General features: G+C 35.1%; 1 protein-coding gene across 5 annotated transcripts in view; it reads left to right on the top strand.

Annotated features, from left to right (window-relative positions):
• Window positions 1–16,058, top strand: part of MTHFD1L (methylenetetrahydrofolate dehydrogenase (NADP+ dependent) 1 like) — a 192,487-nt gene that overhangs the window by 24,543 nt on the left and 151,886 nt on the right. For 4 of the 5 annotated variants that reach the window (XM_074309565.1, XM_074309563.1, XM_074309564.1 and 1 more), the window contains exon 8: window positions 11,949–12,060. In XM_074309565.1, coding sequence (XP_074165666.1) covers window positions 11,949–12,060 — 112 coding nt within the window. Of the gene's footprint in view, window positions 1–11,893; window positions 12,061–16,058 lie in introns of all 5 variants that reach the window. The other variant, XM_074309567.1, reaches the window with a different exon arrangement.

Genomic DNA, 16,058 nt, shown 5'->3' with positions numbered 1-16,058 from the left:
TCTCAGAGTTCTTTCACTGGGTGTAGCTGGTTCTATTCATTATTGAACAAATGGAATTGATCTGGTTCTTCATATTGTTGAAGAGAGCCACTTCCATCAGAATTGATCTTCATACAGTATTGTTGTTGAAGTATATAATGATTTCCTGGTCCTGCTCATTTCATTTAACTTCAGTTCATGTAAGTCTCTTCAGGCCTTTCTGAAATCTTTCTGTTGGTCATTTCTTATAGAACAATAATATTCCGTAACATTCATATACCACAATTTATTCAGCCATTCTCCAATTGATGGGCATCCACTTGGTTTCCAGTTTCTAGCCACCTGTAGTAAGTTCTTAATGAATGTTTCTTTCCCCTCTACTTCCCAAAATATACTCACTCAAGTAAGTTTGGGAAATTGGGCTGGCTGCCAAAAAAGGATGACATATGTCCTGATTATTGTTCAGCAAACTTCTTTATCGAGTGGGCCAATAATAAATAGTCTTTTACAGTTATTTAAAGGCTTGCAAAGTACTTTCTGTAAATGACCTCATCTGATTCTTACCATAGTCCTGGGAGATAGTTATTATCTCCACTTAACAGATGAGGAAACTGAGTCTAGGAGAATTTAAGAGACTTGCTCAGAGTCACACAGTTGGTAAATCTCTGAAAAGCTAAATTTGAACACTCGTCTTCTTGACTCCAAGTTCAGCACATTATCTAGTATAAAAAGGGGTGGCAGACTTGATAACTCTAATTGGAAAAATATTTAACAAAATAAACAAAAATACAGTACGACAGCTAGTGTAAATAATGTGGTTTTCTAAGTCAATATGTGACCCACAAAGATCCCTGTATAGGGTTTAGTGCCCCTGGGTTTCTATTACCACCATAATGTACTACTTAGCACTCTGTGAGAATGTAGGCCAATTTTTCTCTACTGATAAACTAGCAGTTATTCAAAATTATAAGTGAATGAGCAGAGTAAGTAGAGTTTAGGTGTTCTTGAATCTTGCAATACTGGACACCAGTCTCCATTTAATAATTAGTTCCTCTGGAATTTGGATTCATGGCTTGTGATGGGAGGGTACAACAGGCAAAACTGAGAGTCCAGGGAATAGAGTGTCTCAGTTCATCAACTTGTGTTTACTTTTGTAGGGTTCTTTTTTTTTTTACCTATAATATTAGGGAGGGAGCTGGCCAGCTCCTGTGTGGTCCTGTGTTTAGAAAATGTTATCCAAATGGAAAGCTTCATCTTAAACACATCACAATGTTTGTTCTTGGTTGTGAGCCGTGTTTTGGGAGCTTACAATTTAAAGTATTTTGCTATTTAAAAAAATAGAGCCTAACGATCCATATGATCCCCCTGTAGTAGTAGCAGGAATTGTGATTTGTGTATTTAGAGTTCTATGGATAAGTGAACAACGGCATTATGAAATAGCATCTGCTGTTATCCGGGAGAATTCGGAGCCGAGTTTAAGGCTTGGTGCCAGAGGACGACCTACAATCCTCCTAATGCATTTTGCATTCATCATGTAATTCCTGAACCGGGGGGAAGGGAATGAGTTCAACATATTTCCCAGGGTGGGGGAGGGGAATGCCTTGGTTTGTAGCCAATTCAGCCATATGCTAAAAAGTGCTGATTGGTTGTTCTGAAACTGAAGCCTGGCCCTGGAGGTTGAAGGAATCGCTCATAGACCTTTTCCTGGTCTTTAGAACTCTTACAATCTATATTATATAGATTATGTATTATACATATAAAATAGTTATTTTGGATTACTGGGGCACATTTTGGGGACAGTAGGGCCAGTCTATGCTTTAGAGGTTATTCTCCCACTCCCACCAAAATCCGATAGATATAATACACATTTATTGCTTGTAAAGCCGCCTACTGCCAAATCTATCACGCTGTCCGTAAAGTGATGGGGCTGCTGGGCAAAGGGATTGAAGGAGACACGCCCACGCTCTCCTGTGATAGGTTTAAGGCTGTGATCTAAGGCACAGCTGGAAGGTCATATTTTAAAGGCTTTCCAGCTGTGACAAATCAGGTAAATCCCAACTGTGTGCAGAAGAAATAAGCCAGAAAACAGAGGGCTGTTTGTTTCACTCTGCTCCAGTGGATTTTGTTTCTAGTTTTCCCAAACCACAAGCCCTCAAAAAAGGCCATTTTCACATGTGAGGTATATCAGCATGAAGTAAAAATAAATTAGGTCCTTCACATAAATTCAACAAGAGAATGGATCTTGAGACCAAATTCTAATTGTGATGTGGTTGGAAAAAGGTTCTAAAGGTGATTTAGGGAGTTCGGTGAGTGATTGTAACTATCATCTCTATGGCATTCCTTTCCCATTTACTCTAGGTATTCCAGTGAACCGTGTGGTAATTTTATTTATCAAAAGAGTGCTTTTCACTACTGTCTATCTACCCAGGTTACTTATACCTTCGGAAGCTAACAAGAAAATGGTATTTACACACATATATTGTATCTAGGTTATATTGTAATACATGCAAAATGTATGGGATTACCTGCCATCGGGGGGAGGGAGTGGAGGGAGGGAGGGGATAATTTGGAAAAATGAATTTAAAAATAAATAAATAAATAAATAAAATTTAAAAAAAAAAAAAAGAGTGCTTTTAAAGTTAACACTAGACTCTTCCAGAAGAAGCATTTCCATTTGTTAAATTTCCATTTTAAAAAATTGGAGACGCTAATAGATAATAAATTATATAGATTATTGTGTTACATAAAAAATAATATAACAAATATATAGATACTTACAGAGATAAAATATCTATAGATAATGGGTAAAATGATATAGATCATTATATTTTATATAAAATAATATAAATACATAGATAATTATATAGATAAAATTAGATATTATCTATAGATGATAGATAAAAGAGAATAGGAGTCAAATGTGGAAACACCATGTTTTCATCTCATTTCCTATTAGTCTTACACCTTACATAATGCTACATATTAGATACTAAAAATTATAATCTGATGGGTGTATCATTGAAATGGTGATTTCAAGACTTCTAGTTATATGATCTAATATAATCTGTTACTTACCTTACAGTGCAGTCTTAGATGAATTGCCCTGTGATTGGGTCTAAAGACTAGTCTTCCTTCTGTGCTAGCTCAACTGTCATGATGTAGGTGATAGAGTAAGTTGGATAAGATGACCCCTTGTCACCATAATCTGGATTCTTTAATTTGGAAAATAAATTACATTCAGTAAGCATTTATGAAGTACTTCTGTGTAAGTAGAGTACTGTGCTAGAAATTGGTAGTGGGAGTCCAAATTATTTAGACTTTCTTAGGTTCAAACTTTGTATTTCAAATTACAAAACTAATGTCTTGACTATTCTGTTAATAGTTAAGTAAGAATTAACTGTCAAGCAGTAAGGATTTATTAAATACCTGTTGTGTGCCAATCATTGTGATAGATATGTGAGATAGAAATAAATAGAATAAAACAATCCTTACTTGATTTTCTAGTGTAAAAATTAAACAATGATTATGTGGTTTTTTTTTAAAGGAGGGTTGTTGTATTCATGTATTGATAACTTAATTTTTTTCTAGATCAGGGGTTTGCAAACTAAGACTTTTCTCCACCTTGGGAGCTAAGAATTGTGCTTTTTTCTTTTTCTTTTTTTTTTTTTTTACTTTTTTAAATAAACTTTTTATTGTATTTGAAATGTAAAAACCATTATTGACTCTTGGGAAGCATTCTTAGAAAAACCAGCAATGAACCTTTCCCAGCTATGGTATGCTATCCTTCCTAGTCCCCAGCCCCCACCCCAATTTTCTTCTTTTCTTGGTATCTTTTGACTTTTCTATTTTATCACCATTATTATTTTAATTAGATTATGTTAAAGAAATTAAAGACATTTGTGAGTCTGCAGAATAGAAGAAAATTTTGGCTTTGCCATTTAACTAAACTCTATGACAGGGTAAGTCATTATAGTAGTCATCATCATTATCATTATTTATGCTTCCATAAAAATTGTCCAAGGATTTGTTGATAGGTACTGCTGTCCATTGTACTTAACATGGAGAGGATTTTTAATAATCAGTTTATTGTTTGCTATGAGCATAGATCCATGGTACATAAAAATCAGGGATCTCAACTGATATTTTCAGCAACTCTTTATAGTTTTTAGTGACACCAGTGGGATGGATATTTTGGAATTTTACAGAGGGCAGAAAAAGATTTTTGTATCAAAGAATCAAAATGAAGATCTAAGGCAGGTAAAATAATAAACTGATCAGCAAGCATTAGAGGATTTAATATTGGAATTTGCAGACTGACCATGAATACTAGAACGATAGCAGAAATGTTCATTGTAAATAAATAAAGGTGTTAAAGCTGAGCTAAAATTTTTTCTATAACTTAACCAGTTAATTAACTGAGCTAAATTTTTATGCCTCAGCTAGATTCTTTAAGCTTTGTCTAGCAGTGTGACTTATGTCTCAAGAAAATGGTAATAATACCAAAATTCTCTTACCATTTAGTAATAACTCATTTATGTAATGCCTTAGGATTTAGGAAGGACTTTTCCCCACAGCAATAACTTGGTGATATATACAAGATAATACAAGTATTATTGTTTCTACTTTCCAAATGAGAAAACTGAGATTGCCAAAAGCTGAATAGCAAGCTAGTGTGGCTAAGCCAGAGGTCAGAACCAGGCCTCTTGGTTCCCAGTCCAGCATTTTTCCTACTTATGGCACTTGTAATGCATTTAAGAAAACAATATAAAGTACTTTATAAGCCAAAAGATATTCTATAAATGTCAGCTCAATTTTTTATTATCTGAACTTTCCTTAAAACCATGAAATTAGTTAAAGTTAGTAGTAATAATCCTGCTGATAAGTTATCATTTTATGGTTCCTGATTCTGTTGGATATGTCACGAAAAGACCATTTGCCTCCACCCTCCATGTCATTTTTCATTCACTGTACTGGAAATGAGGAAGGTCAATAATAGCTAAATCTCTTGAAAGGGATTTTAGAGCTGAAAGGCATCTTAGAGATCATCTGGTCCAGTGCCCTCATTTAATAGATGAGAAATCTGAAGTCTAGGGATGTGAACTTTCTTGTTTGAGATCACACAGCTGGTGAAGTGAGAGAGCCAGGATTTTCATTCAGATCTCCAGGCTCCCAACTCCCATGTTCTTCCCTTCACCTTCAGTTAACAGAGAATTTGACCATTCACATGTCCAGAGTCAGCAAGAATGGCACTTTTTCAAACTTACAGCTGTGTGGAGAACATGTTGTTTAAGTCAGGGGTTTGAGAAACCTAACCCTCCTCTACTTAAATTCTATTCCTATTTTGGGATCATTTAAAACCAGCCCCAATAAACATTTAAGGAAAATGTTGCACAAGTTGGATAGCTAGCACAAAAATTCAGTTTCTATGAAAGAATGAATGAAAATAAAAACATTTATTTAGCTTTTAATCAAGCTGATTGTCATTGTTTAGGGAATATTCAGGGAAAATGGCCAGAGATGGGAAATTGACTTTTGTGCAAATAGGAAGTAGACAGTGTCACTAGATTGTGGAGTGTGTGAGAGGATGATTAATGGCAAAGTGAAAAATGACTTGGAAAGATGGGAGAAGGGCTTTGAATGCCATACAGGATTTTCTAGTGGACCCTGGAGCTGATTGGGAGCCACTGAAGCTTACTGAGCTTTGGGAAGATTGCTGACTCCTAGTATAGGATGGGTCTGAGTCTTAAAGCAGAGAAACCAACCAGCAGAGTCTGGACATGGTGTCCTTCACCAGCGTGTTTTGCAAGGTCAAAGAACAGAAGGGAATATGTGCAAGAGATATTATAAAGGGAAAATCAAGTCTTGGCAACAACTTGGATATGGGGGGTGGGGTTGAGAGACAATAATAAATGGAGGATGAAGTCTAGCCTGTAAGTCTGGGTAATTGGGAGGATGGCGGTCCTCTAGACACTTAAAGGGAAGTTGAGGATGGATAAGGAAAAGGGAAGATAATGAATTCCATTTTGGACATGTTGATGTTTAAATATCTACAATTCAGATTATCAAGCATTTGGAGGTGTGAGTATAATAATAGGTCCAGGATATCTGGGCAAGATAAATAAATCTGAGAATCAGCTGCTTAGAGATTATTGAATTTGTGACCATTGAAAAGATCAGCATGGTAAATAGCATAGAGGGAGAAAGGAAAGGATCCAGGAGAGAGCCCTGAGGAACACCTACCCAGCAAGCACTTTCTGGATGGAGATGTAGCAAATGAGACTAGGGAGTGGTTCAACAGGTAGAATCAGGAAGCACTGTGGAAACCTAGAGAGAAGAGTCTGAAGAAGGGAAGTCAAACCTCAATGTCCCTCATTTGGTTCTCAGCAGGTGATTCCCTGATATTTAAGCCTCTTGTTAACCCCTCTCATTGAATGAACCTCCAAAGTCCTTTCCAGTTCTAAATCTCTGATTCTATCTTGAGATATAGTCTTCCTAAAACCAGTGGGTGATTTTTAATCCAAGTTTTCCATTTTTGCCCCAAACACATCACAGGATATTTTGTTGATCTCTTGCCTTTCTAGATTTGCTTTACTTAAATCCATGCTTACAGGGAGTGGACTCCCCCCAAAAGTCAATATATCTCAGTATTATAGCCACTCATTCATCAAATAATTCATTATTGCCCTCTTAACCCTTTCCATTCACAAGGGACAGGACCAATAATCATGATGTGTCTTGTAGCATTATCATATGTGAAGGACTGAATCTTTTTTTTATTCTGATATTTACAACATGGGTTGCATGGGTTGCTATGGACTCCTTTCTTACCACTTTATTTACCAAAGAGAATGCTTTTAAAATCTCAAACAGCATGACATGAAGAAACTTATTAATATAATGGGAAGTTCAGAATTTAAAAACCTAAATGTCAGGATACAAGACCTAAAGCCTCACAGCTGTATTTTTAATTCACATTAACTTGAACGTGCTGTGTATATTAAAATATGTGGTTAATAGCATAAATATAAATCACTAGCCCTCTTCTGTCTCCATGTAACATGTGTTGACTTGCTCTGGGAACCGTAACTTCAGATTTTTCTGATTTGGGAAGAAGAGAGTGGTCCCACCCATTTTGTAATGTTTTCCTTCATGGAAGAAAATTATTTTAAACAAATAGCAACGTAATGTTTCCTGCACAATATTTCTGGTTATATTTTTTAAAATTTTTCTGTCATAATTAGTGTATTCTATCTATTCTCACTCATAAGAATTTAATTTTCACTCAAAAAGACTGCACTCATTTTGGGCTCAGATCTATAGTTTTGATTCTATTATAATGAATAAGCTTAATGATGAACTAAGAGGTAATCTTGGGAGTAGAATTTAGTTAAAGAAAGATTATTTACAATCCTGGGGGGGGAGGAGGGGAAGTTTGGTGGACTTATATCATAATCACAATTCCCCCTGAATCCATTTGGCTTGTGGTAGATCTAATTTGTGACATAACATGAAGATGTGCTTTTCATTTTAAAAGTTAATAATCTTTTCTGATCACAAATGAGAAAAGGGATAACAGATACACCCAGTTTCTGAAAGGCAGAAAAAATTCTCCTGCAGTGAGATCACCAAGTCATTCACTGAGTGTTTGTGAAGTAGGGGAATACCATTTGTTGAAAAGTAAAATTATCTTGCCAAAATCTAAGTATTTGTGTAATATCTTAGTGAAAATGGTTTGATATTATTATTTCTTCCTTTAATAAAATTTTACATTGTTTAATTTCCAAGAAGTAATGAATTTGTTAGAGGTGATCTATAGAAAATAAACACAAGATCCCCACTCTCTAGAAGGTTATAGCTTAAAATGGAATTGATATTAACATAAATAATAAGTCTTCTAATCTTTAAAAAAAATAATTTTATTACTTAATTTTGCTCATACTTCATTTGTTTTTTTCACTTTAAGTTTTAAATACATTTCTCCTACTCCCCTGCACAGTTGTGGTTTGCATTTCTCTTATTATTCTTGATTTAGAGTAGTTTTTCACATGGTTGGTAATAATTGATGTTCTTTTGAGAACTCTTTGTTCATATCATTTGAACCACTCCTCTTCCCAGTCCTTTCTTCTAAGGAGAAATAAAAACTATTAAGAAAACTCAAAGAACATATTCAATGATAACATATCCAATATTTATCTCATATTTTCAAAGTCCATCTTCCTAATATAATAAGGTAATGGGGAAAAGTTTAAAAATTCAGCCCTTAGAGAATAGGTGTAAGACTATCCATAGCATATGGTAATTCCATACCATCAAGTATTATCTGTTGTCTTGATAGCATTTTAATATTTTTTCATCCTGGGAATGGGTGGTTCATTCTAAGTATTAATCTCATTGGAAAAATCAACATTTAGTTATAAAACAGTTTTAAGTCATTTTTTGGCACAAGTCTCCTCCTAGTTGGAGAATGGGGAAAAGAAAGACATTGAGGTAGGTTTTATATATCTAGAATCTTAACCCACTGGAATCTTTCCTTGTTTTGTAGTGGATTGCATACTCATTTGAGTGTCTAACTTTCTGCTTTCCTTTCTGGCTCCATCCCTCCCTGCCCTTGCCCCCAGTATACTATAACTTGTGCCTTGTAATTATTACTACAAGAAGATAATGTGTTCTCTTGCACAGTGGGATTAGCTGTCCCCAGTTGTATATTAACATTGCTGATTTAGGAGTATGCATGTTTATGAGTTTGAGGAGGAGGTAAGACTGATGTTTAAGTGATTTATAAGTAATAAAAAGTGCTGGTTGTAGCAGAGATACAATGCGTAGTAGACAAAAGCTCTTAGGGAGTCTGAGAGAAGCCTTGTGCAGTTCTTCATGTTCTTAAATTGAACATTTAAGTCTTGGTAATATGATCTTGTCTTGCATACAGATTTAAAGGGCTGCATTTTTGCTACTCTTGTCTGAGACTGTCTCTTAGCATTGAATTCCTGAATAACTGATTATTTTTTTATACAACCTTCTGAAACCTTGCCCTTTACTGTGGCTCAGCTTCTGACAGCGGTGTATATATAGGGAAGAGATGTCGTTTTTATGCAGATGTTAAAAGCCCTCCACCCACTGGAAAATTTTTTCTCATTTGTGACATCACCCACATATCCAGCTGTTTTTTAGATAAAGCTTGCAGATAGCATGTGCAATTTGAACTGACCCAACTGGTGTTAATAATGGGCTACAGAAAATACTGTGTTCCATGTCTTCTGTTCAGCTTCGCTGTGTTGTGGTCCTGTAGTTATAGAAACTAGAGTGGTTGTTGAGGCAAGTGTTAGTTGTTTTGTTTTGTTTTGTTTTGTTTTTGCCCTTTTATAGTGTGATTAATCAGACTGCTCCTTTTTTAACAACCTTAAAACATATTTTGTTTTGTATTTCCCTCCCTTGAATACCATCAAACTGATCAAGTCCCTCTGGATTCTGACTTTTAGAGTGGGGATTAATTGACTCTATATAGACACTTAAAAATGAATCATAACAAATCTGTTTTCTATAGAGGATTTATGGGTTGTGTTTTTTTTTTATTTTTAATCCCTGTTTTTATATTTATTTACATTGTTTCTTTCTAGAGATTAATTATTATCTCATTACTTTATATACTTTAGTCAGTCTGCAAACATTTATTAAAGTCTTACTATGTGCCTCGCATTGTGCAAAGCCACAATGTTAAAAAGACAGTCTCTACTTCAAAAATATAATAGTCTAGACGTAAGAAATAACATGGAAGAAAGCAGTGTATAAACAAACATATATAAGATATATTGGAATTAATCAATAGAAAGGAAATGCTAGGTTTAAGAAGGATCAAAAAAAGCTTCTATAAAAGTTGGAATTTTAGCTGATTCTTGAAGGAACCCAGGAAGTAGAGATGAAGAGGGAGAAGACGGCCAGAGAAAATCCCAAACCAAGAGATGGTACATCTTGTTTGGGAACGGTAAGGAGGCCATTATTAGAGACTGTTGAGGGATAGGGTTAATGTGTAAGAAGGCTGGAAAAGTAAGGATGGAGTGGGGAGCCTTCAAAAGCTTTTGAAGGACTTTGAAATACAAACAGAGGATTTTATATTTGGTACCAGGGGTGAAAGGAAACCTTTGGAGTTTATTCACTTTTATTCTGTGTGAGACCATTTGGGATTTTCTTGGGAAAGATATTGAAGTGGTTTGCCATGTCCTTCTGAAGTTAATTTGCCCAAGGAGGAAACTGATGCAAAAAGGGCTAAGTGACTTGCCCAAGGTCACACAGCTAGCTAATAAGTGAGGCCAGATTTGAACAGAAGGGAGGACTTTTTGGGGGGAAAGAATGAATTCGCTTTGGGATGTGTTGAATTTAAGATGTCTGTGGACCATCCAGTTTGAGATGTCTTTTAAGGATGTGGAGATGTAAGGAGTGCTGGAGGTCAAGAGAGAGAGGGGAGGTCTAATAAGTGGTTTTGTGAATCCATAAGAGCTGATGAGATCACCATGTGAACTAATATTCAGCAATGGTGAGCAAACTGCCACCCTCTTTTTGCCTGTGAGATAAGAAGAATTTTTATACTTTTTAATAATATTTTATTGTATTTTAAAACATAAAAACCTCTTTTTTGTATAGCTCAAGAGCCATCCTAAAAGGGGGTCTGGCTTGATTTGGCCATAATTTGAGGAAACCTGATTCTTATCTTAGGTGAATAAGAGAAGAGACTACCCAGGACAGAGGCCTATGGGACATCCAGTATTAGTAGGATGACCTGGATAAAGACCTTTCAGAGGGAACTGGGAATAGAAGAACCAAGCGAGAGTAGTGTCATTAAAAACCTAGAAAGTGTTATTTTTTAATTGTCTGGGAGCTGGAAGAAGAGGGGAGAGAGGGAGAAGATGAACTAAAATCCTAATATAAGCTACTAAACCCAAGATATGGTCATCATTTCATCACTTCTTTTTCCTGGACACTATTAAGAATTTCCCCTGAAAATATGCCTCATAATGTAATGCTCCATTGATATTTTACTTAAGGATATTTTGGAGAACTGGTTCTTGTTTGTTTGGTTTTTTTTTTACATTCAGATACTGAAGTACAATTATACTTTATGAAAAATCTCCTTTGTGATTGTTCTTTTTCCCCCTAGTCCTAAGTTCACCCAAAGGCACTTACTCTTTGTTTTCCCCCTTTGTCTATGCAAAGCCTTGAACAAAAAAAGTCTGTAAATTGAGACTTTATCTGTAAATCCTTGAATAGTATTTTCTACAACCCAAAGAATAAATAAATAAATTTAAAAGAACATATCATAAAGTATTAAAGAAATAAGGTGCCATACCAGTCCCCTCTCTTCTTTTAGCTCTTCCTGTCTATTTTTACAGGGAGATGAAAATAAAGACAAGCAGGAAATGAAAAGTAAGGGGAAATGCAGGTGAAAGACATAAAGGTTCTCACCTATTTTAACTATCCCAACAGGGAAATGAAGTGTGAGAGGGCTTGCATTACTAAAACTTCAAATTATTCTCCTTCCTTCAGTCCAGATATTGGAGTAATTGGCTTTTATTGATTTTGAGATCAGTGTAGAGCCATCCTATTCCAGGCCTAATGCCTAGCTGCAAATCCTTGTAAAATCTATGGAAAATGAATCAATATGTATGATGAATATATTTTGTGATGATTACTTTGTTATCTGGCTAAGATAGGGAGTTTAGCAATCAAGTAGCCAATTTCTCAGTATAAACAAGAGTCACTTAAGCTCCTAAAAAGGGTTTATAATAATGTTGTTCAAATACAAGGTGAGTATACCTTGACAACTACAAATAAATCCAATTCGGATTCCATGGCATAAAATAGATTGCCCTGTATAAAAGTGAATGGTTATCAATTTCTTTTTACCAAAGTAAAAGAAACACAGTGAATATTTTTGAAAAGTATTCATTAAATCTCATTTTGTCGATTTTCTTTTTTAGCTTAATGAGGCTGAAATTGTGGTGATAGGCTCTCCTAAGCCAGATGAAATTCCACTTAGCTGGATACAACCAGGAACAACAATTCTCAATTGTTCCCACAACTTTCTGTCAGGTAAGCTTCAACATATTTTCTTGGAATCTTTGCTAAGGAGAGGTATTTATTCAAAAAGCAAAATCATGTCAGTACCATTGATATCATATTGGTATCCCTATTTTGATTTTCCTGGCTTTCCCCAAAGCGAGATTCCCAAATCAGATCTCTCCATCTCTCTCATTTCAGCTTCTAATCTCTTTCGATCCAAGTAATTTATGGCTTAAATCAAGAGATAAATGTTTTTACTTTTGTGAGTGAAATAAAAGTAAGAGGAAGGAAACTTCTCCATGATCCAAAAACAGTAGGAGGAGAAAAGCAAACACATACGTAACATTTGTAGAATCATAAATGAAATAAACGTTTTATGCTATTTTGTATGGTATTAGAAGAAAATGTTGCAATAGTTATTCTTAGAGAATGGATGGGAGCTCCAAGAGATGAATGGCTTTTTACCAAGATCACTCTGTATTAAAGATAGTACTTGGGTACAGGTCTTTCTGACATCAAAGCTCTCTATTTACTATCTTGTTTATTACTAGTCCATAATTTCTGATTTTCTGCATTGTTAAAGCTAGGAATTGCTTTCACATCTGCAGAAATTTTCAGGATTGCAATGAGATTAGAAAGTCTAATTTCTTCAAATCCCTATAAATTTATGAAAATGGCATATGCAATTTTGTAATTGAACAGTACTTTATGATGATTTCCTTTGTAGAATCTAGTTTTTAATCAAAAGATTAGATTTTAATCTGAATAATTCCCTTGAACAAATAATCTAGAGATGTCAAAAGTTTTGATACTTTGGATAGTCCTCTTAATAGATAGATCATTAAAAGTTCATTTTAAGTTCACTTAAGCCTAAATATGTGAATACATTGAATTTCCTTTTCAGCTTTTTAAAGTGGGGGTGTGGATTTCTGTTGAAGACAAATTCAAAAACATATTGTGGTTGCAGTTTTCACCTTTCACATTTAGTGGGGGAAATGCCCTCAGGCACAACAATATCTTAACACGTTTTTGTACTTAATTTTTTAAAAATGAGATTGGGGAATAATTAACAAAGAAAAATCTAATGACATTAAATTAGTGTTATAATGGTAACATATTCCCAGCCTTAAAGGTGTAAAATTTCAACTTTAGCAATTTTTAAATTGCATGAACTATATTCATTGGGTTACTGAGGGAAAATACTATTTTCTACTCTTGCCACTCAAAATAACTGAAAGACTTTTTCAGGTTCTTCTTAAAGGGAAAAGTCATTCACATTTATTCCTGCCAGCAATTACAAACTCTATCCCAGGAAGTAAGAGGGTTTTTTTTTTTTTTTTTTTAAATAAATGTATGATTGGATGAAGACAAGAATTTTATAATGAGATTTTCATTCTAATCTTTATTATTTTTTTCCTCCATAAAAACTAAATGGCATATGGTCGTTTATGATGAAATAATTCTGTAGAGGTATTTTATTGAATAACTAATCTCAGAAAAAGGTCCCATATGGCCGGTATCCCAGAAAATCCATTTGAAAATCATTCCACCTTGCTTGTTGAACCTTGCCAATGGGTTTGTTGTAGTATGAGCTGAACATTTATATTTTAAAACAGGGAAATTGGAACATTTAGTGATCAGCTATCATAAGAATGATTTTTAATAATAGCTTTTCATTTTGAAAATATATGCAAAGATAGTTTTCAACATTCCCTCTTACAAAACCTTGTGTTCCAAATTTTTTCTCCCTCCCTTTGCCCTTCCCTCTCTCTCCTAGACAACAAGTAATCCAATATATGTTAAACAAGTGCAATTCTTCTGTTCATATTTCCACAACTATCACACTGCACAAGAAAAATCAGGTCAAAAAGAAGAAAAATGAAAAAGAAAACAAAAAGCAAGCAAGAAACAACAACAAAAAAAGATGAAAATAATATGTTGTAATCCACGTTCAATCCCCAAAATCCTCTTTCTGGATGCAGATAGATGGCTTTCTCCTTTACAAGTCAATTAGGATTAGTCTAAATCACCTCATTATTGAAAAGAGTCATGTCCATCAGAATTGATCATCACATAATCTTATTGTTGCTGTGCAACAATGTTCTCTTGGTTCTACTTACTTCACTTAGCATTAGGTTATATTGGTTATATTTTTTCAGGCCTTTCTGAAATCATCCTTACCTTTCTTTAAGAAATCATCATTGCTTATAAAACAATAATATTCATATGCCATAACTTATCTAGCCATTCCCCAATTGATGGGCATCCACTCAGTTTCCAGTTTCTTGCCACCACAAAAAGGGCTGCCACAAACATTTTTGCACATGTGAGTCCTTTTCCCTTTTTTATGATCTTTTTGGAATACAAGCTTAGTACAGACACTGCTGTATCAAAGGGTATGCACAGTTTGATAGACCTTTAGCATAGTTTCAAATTGCTCTCCAAAATTGTTGAATCAGTTCATCACTCCACCAACAATATATTACTGTCCCAGTTTTCCCATAACTCCTCCAACATTTATCTTTAGCCAATCTGAGAAGTATCTAGTGGTACTTCAGAGTTGTCTTAATTTTCATTTCTCTCTTCAATGCTTATTTAGAGCATTTTTGTCATATGACTAGAAATGGTTTTAATTTCTTCATCTGAAAGTTGTTAATATCCTTTGACCATTTATCAATTGGAGAACGGCTTGTATATTTTATAAGAATGATTTTAAATGTTGTAATTAAAACTTAGGAAATGTGCTGTGACATCATTACACAATAATGTTTGCAAAGAAAACAATTGAGTGTAAATTCAGATGCATCCAGGTGGACCCAGAGGACTCAGTGATTGATTGGGAGATTCCTGTATAATCCTCAGTCATAGAGGATTTCATTTGGCTTTTGTCAAGCCAGAGAGTCACATGAAATTTGGTAGACAAAAACTGTTGACAAAATTAGCTTAAGCTTTTTAGAGATCCCAGGATGTTGTAGCATCCTAAATTAGATTCTGGTGAGATTCAGGCTAAACTTCAGTAACTCTGTCTTTTTGGTTGAAAGAAATAATTAACAACCCATTATTAGTTAGGATTTAGGCTTTTTATTTTCTTTTTCAGAGATTAGCCTGTATATTGGTCAGCTAGTGCCTGAAGGGCAAACTGACAGAGGAGATTGCCCTAATCCTCAGGGTACATGCTTCTCAATCTTGGGCAAGACCCCATCCAAGTTAGAGGCTTTTCTTGTGTTTGAAGTGTAAACAGAATCTAATCTAGATAAATTTGAGAGAATAAGCCCATGTCCTTTCACTCCTCCACTGGAGTTAGAATGACCTAGTTTATGAGGAGAAAACCAACCGTGGGTGGAGATGGATTCCTCTGTCCAGATTTCTGGAGGCAGCTGAGTCTCATGATCAAGCCTAGTTCTCAGCAAGGGGAGCAGAAGTCTTTTAGCCCACTCCCATATCTCTCTGTCTCCATCTCTCTCTGCTTTTTAGAAAAGATTATTATTGAGAAGACATAACAAGAACAGTACTTTCACAAAGCTCTCACCATGAGCACACAAAGTCTCTAGAGTGAAAAGGTTCAAATTTACAATACAGAGGTACACTTAGAGAGAACACACAGCAAAGGAATAACTCGTGAGGTTACAGGGTCTTTTGATAGAATCCTCATAAAGAAGCTTTCTGCTGGGTTCTGAAGGAAGATCCCATAGATGACACTTATCTCTGTCCCTGAGGAGTCATGCTCCCTGAAGCTACCTCTTTCCTCTATGTCTAGTTCGTCCATTATCCTGCTCCCAGTATAAATGCTGCTTGTCTTATGCCAGGGACACAGGTCCTGGACTTCAGGACCATAATGACCATTTGTGCTTCAGCAAAATTTACTTCTCCTAAGGAAGAATAAAGGCAGAGATTTTTGCCCAGGTGGAAGTCTGAGGAGAGCTTATGGATTAAATTTCTTTCTCTTCTCCTTTATTTTCTGCCTACTGTATAAAAAGCATTAAGCTTGGTGCTGAATGGACTGAGGGGAAAAAAAGAAATCTTTCCTT

This window comes from Sminthopsis crassicaudata, chromosome 4, assembly GCF_048593235.1.
Source record: "Sminthopsis crassicaudata isolate SCR6 chromosome 4, ASM4859323v1, whole genome shotgun sequence".
Classification (NCBI taxonomy): domain Eukaryota; kingdom Metazoa; phylum Chordata; class Mammalia; order Dasyuromorphia; family Dasyuridae; genus Sminthopsis; species Sminthopsis crassicaudata.
This window is presented reverse-complemented; position numbering and strand designations above follow the sequence as displayed.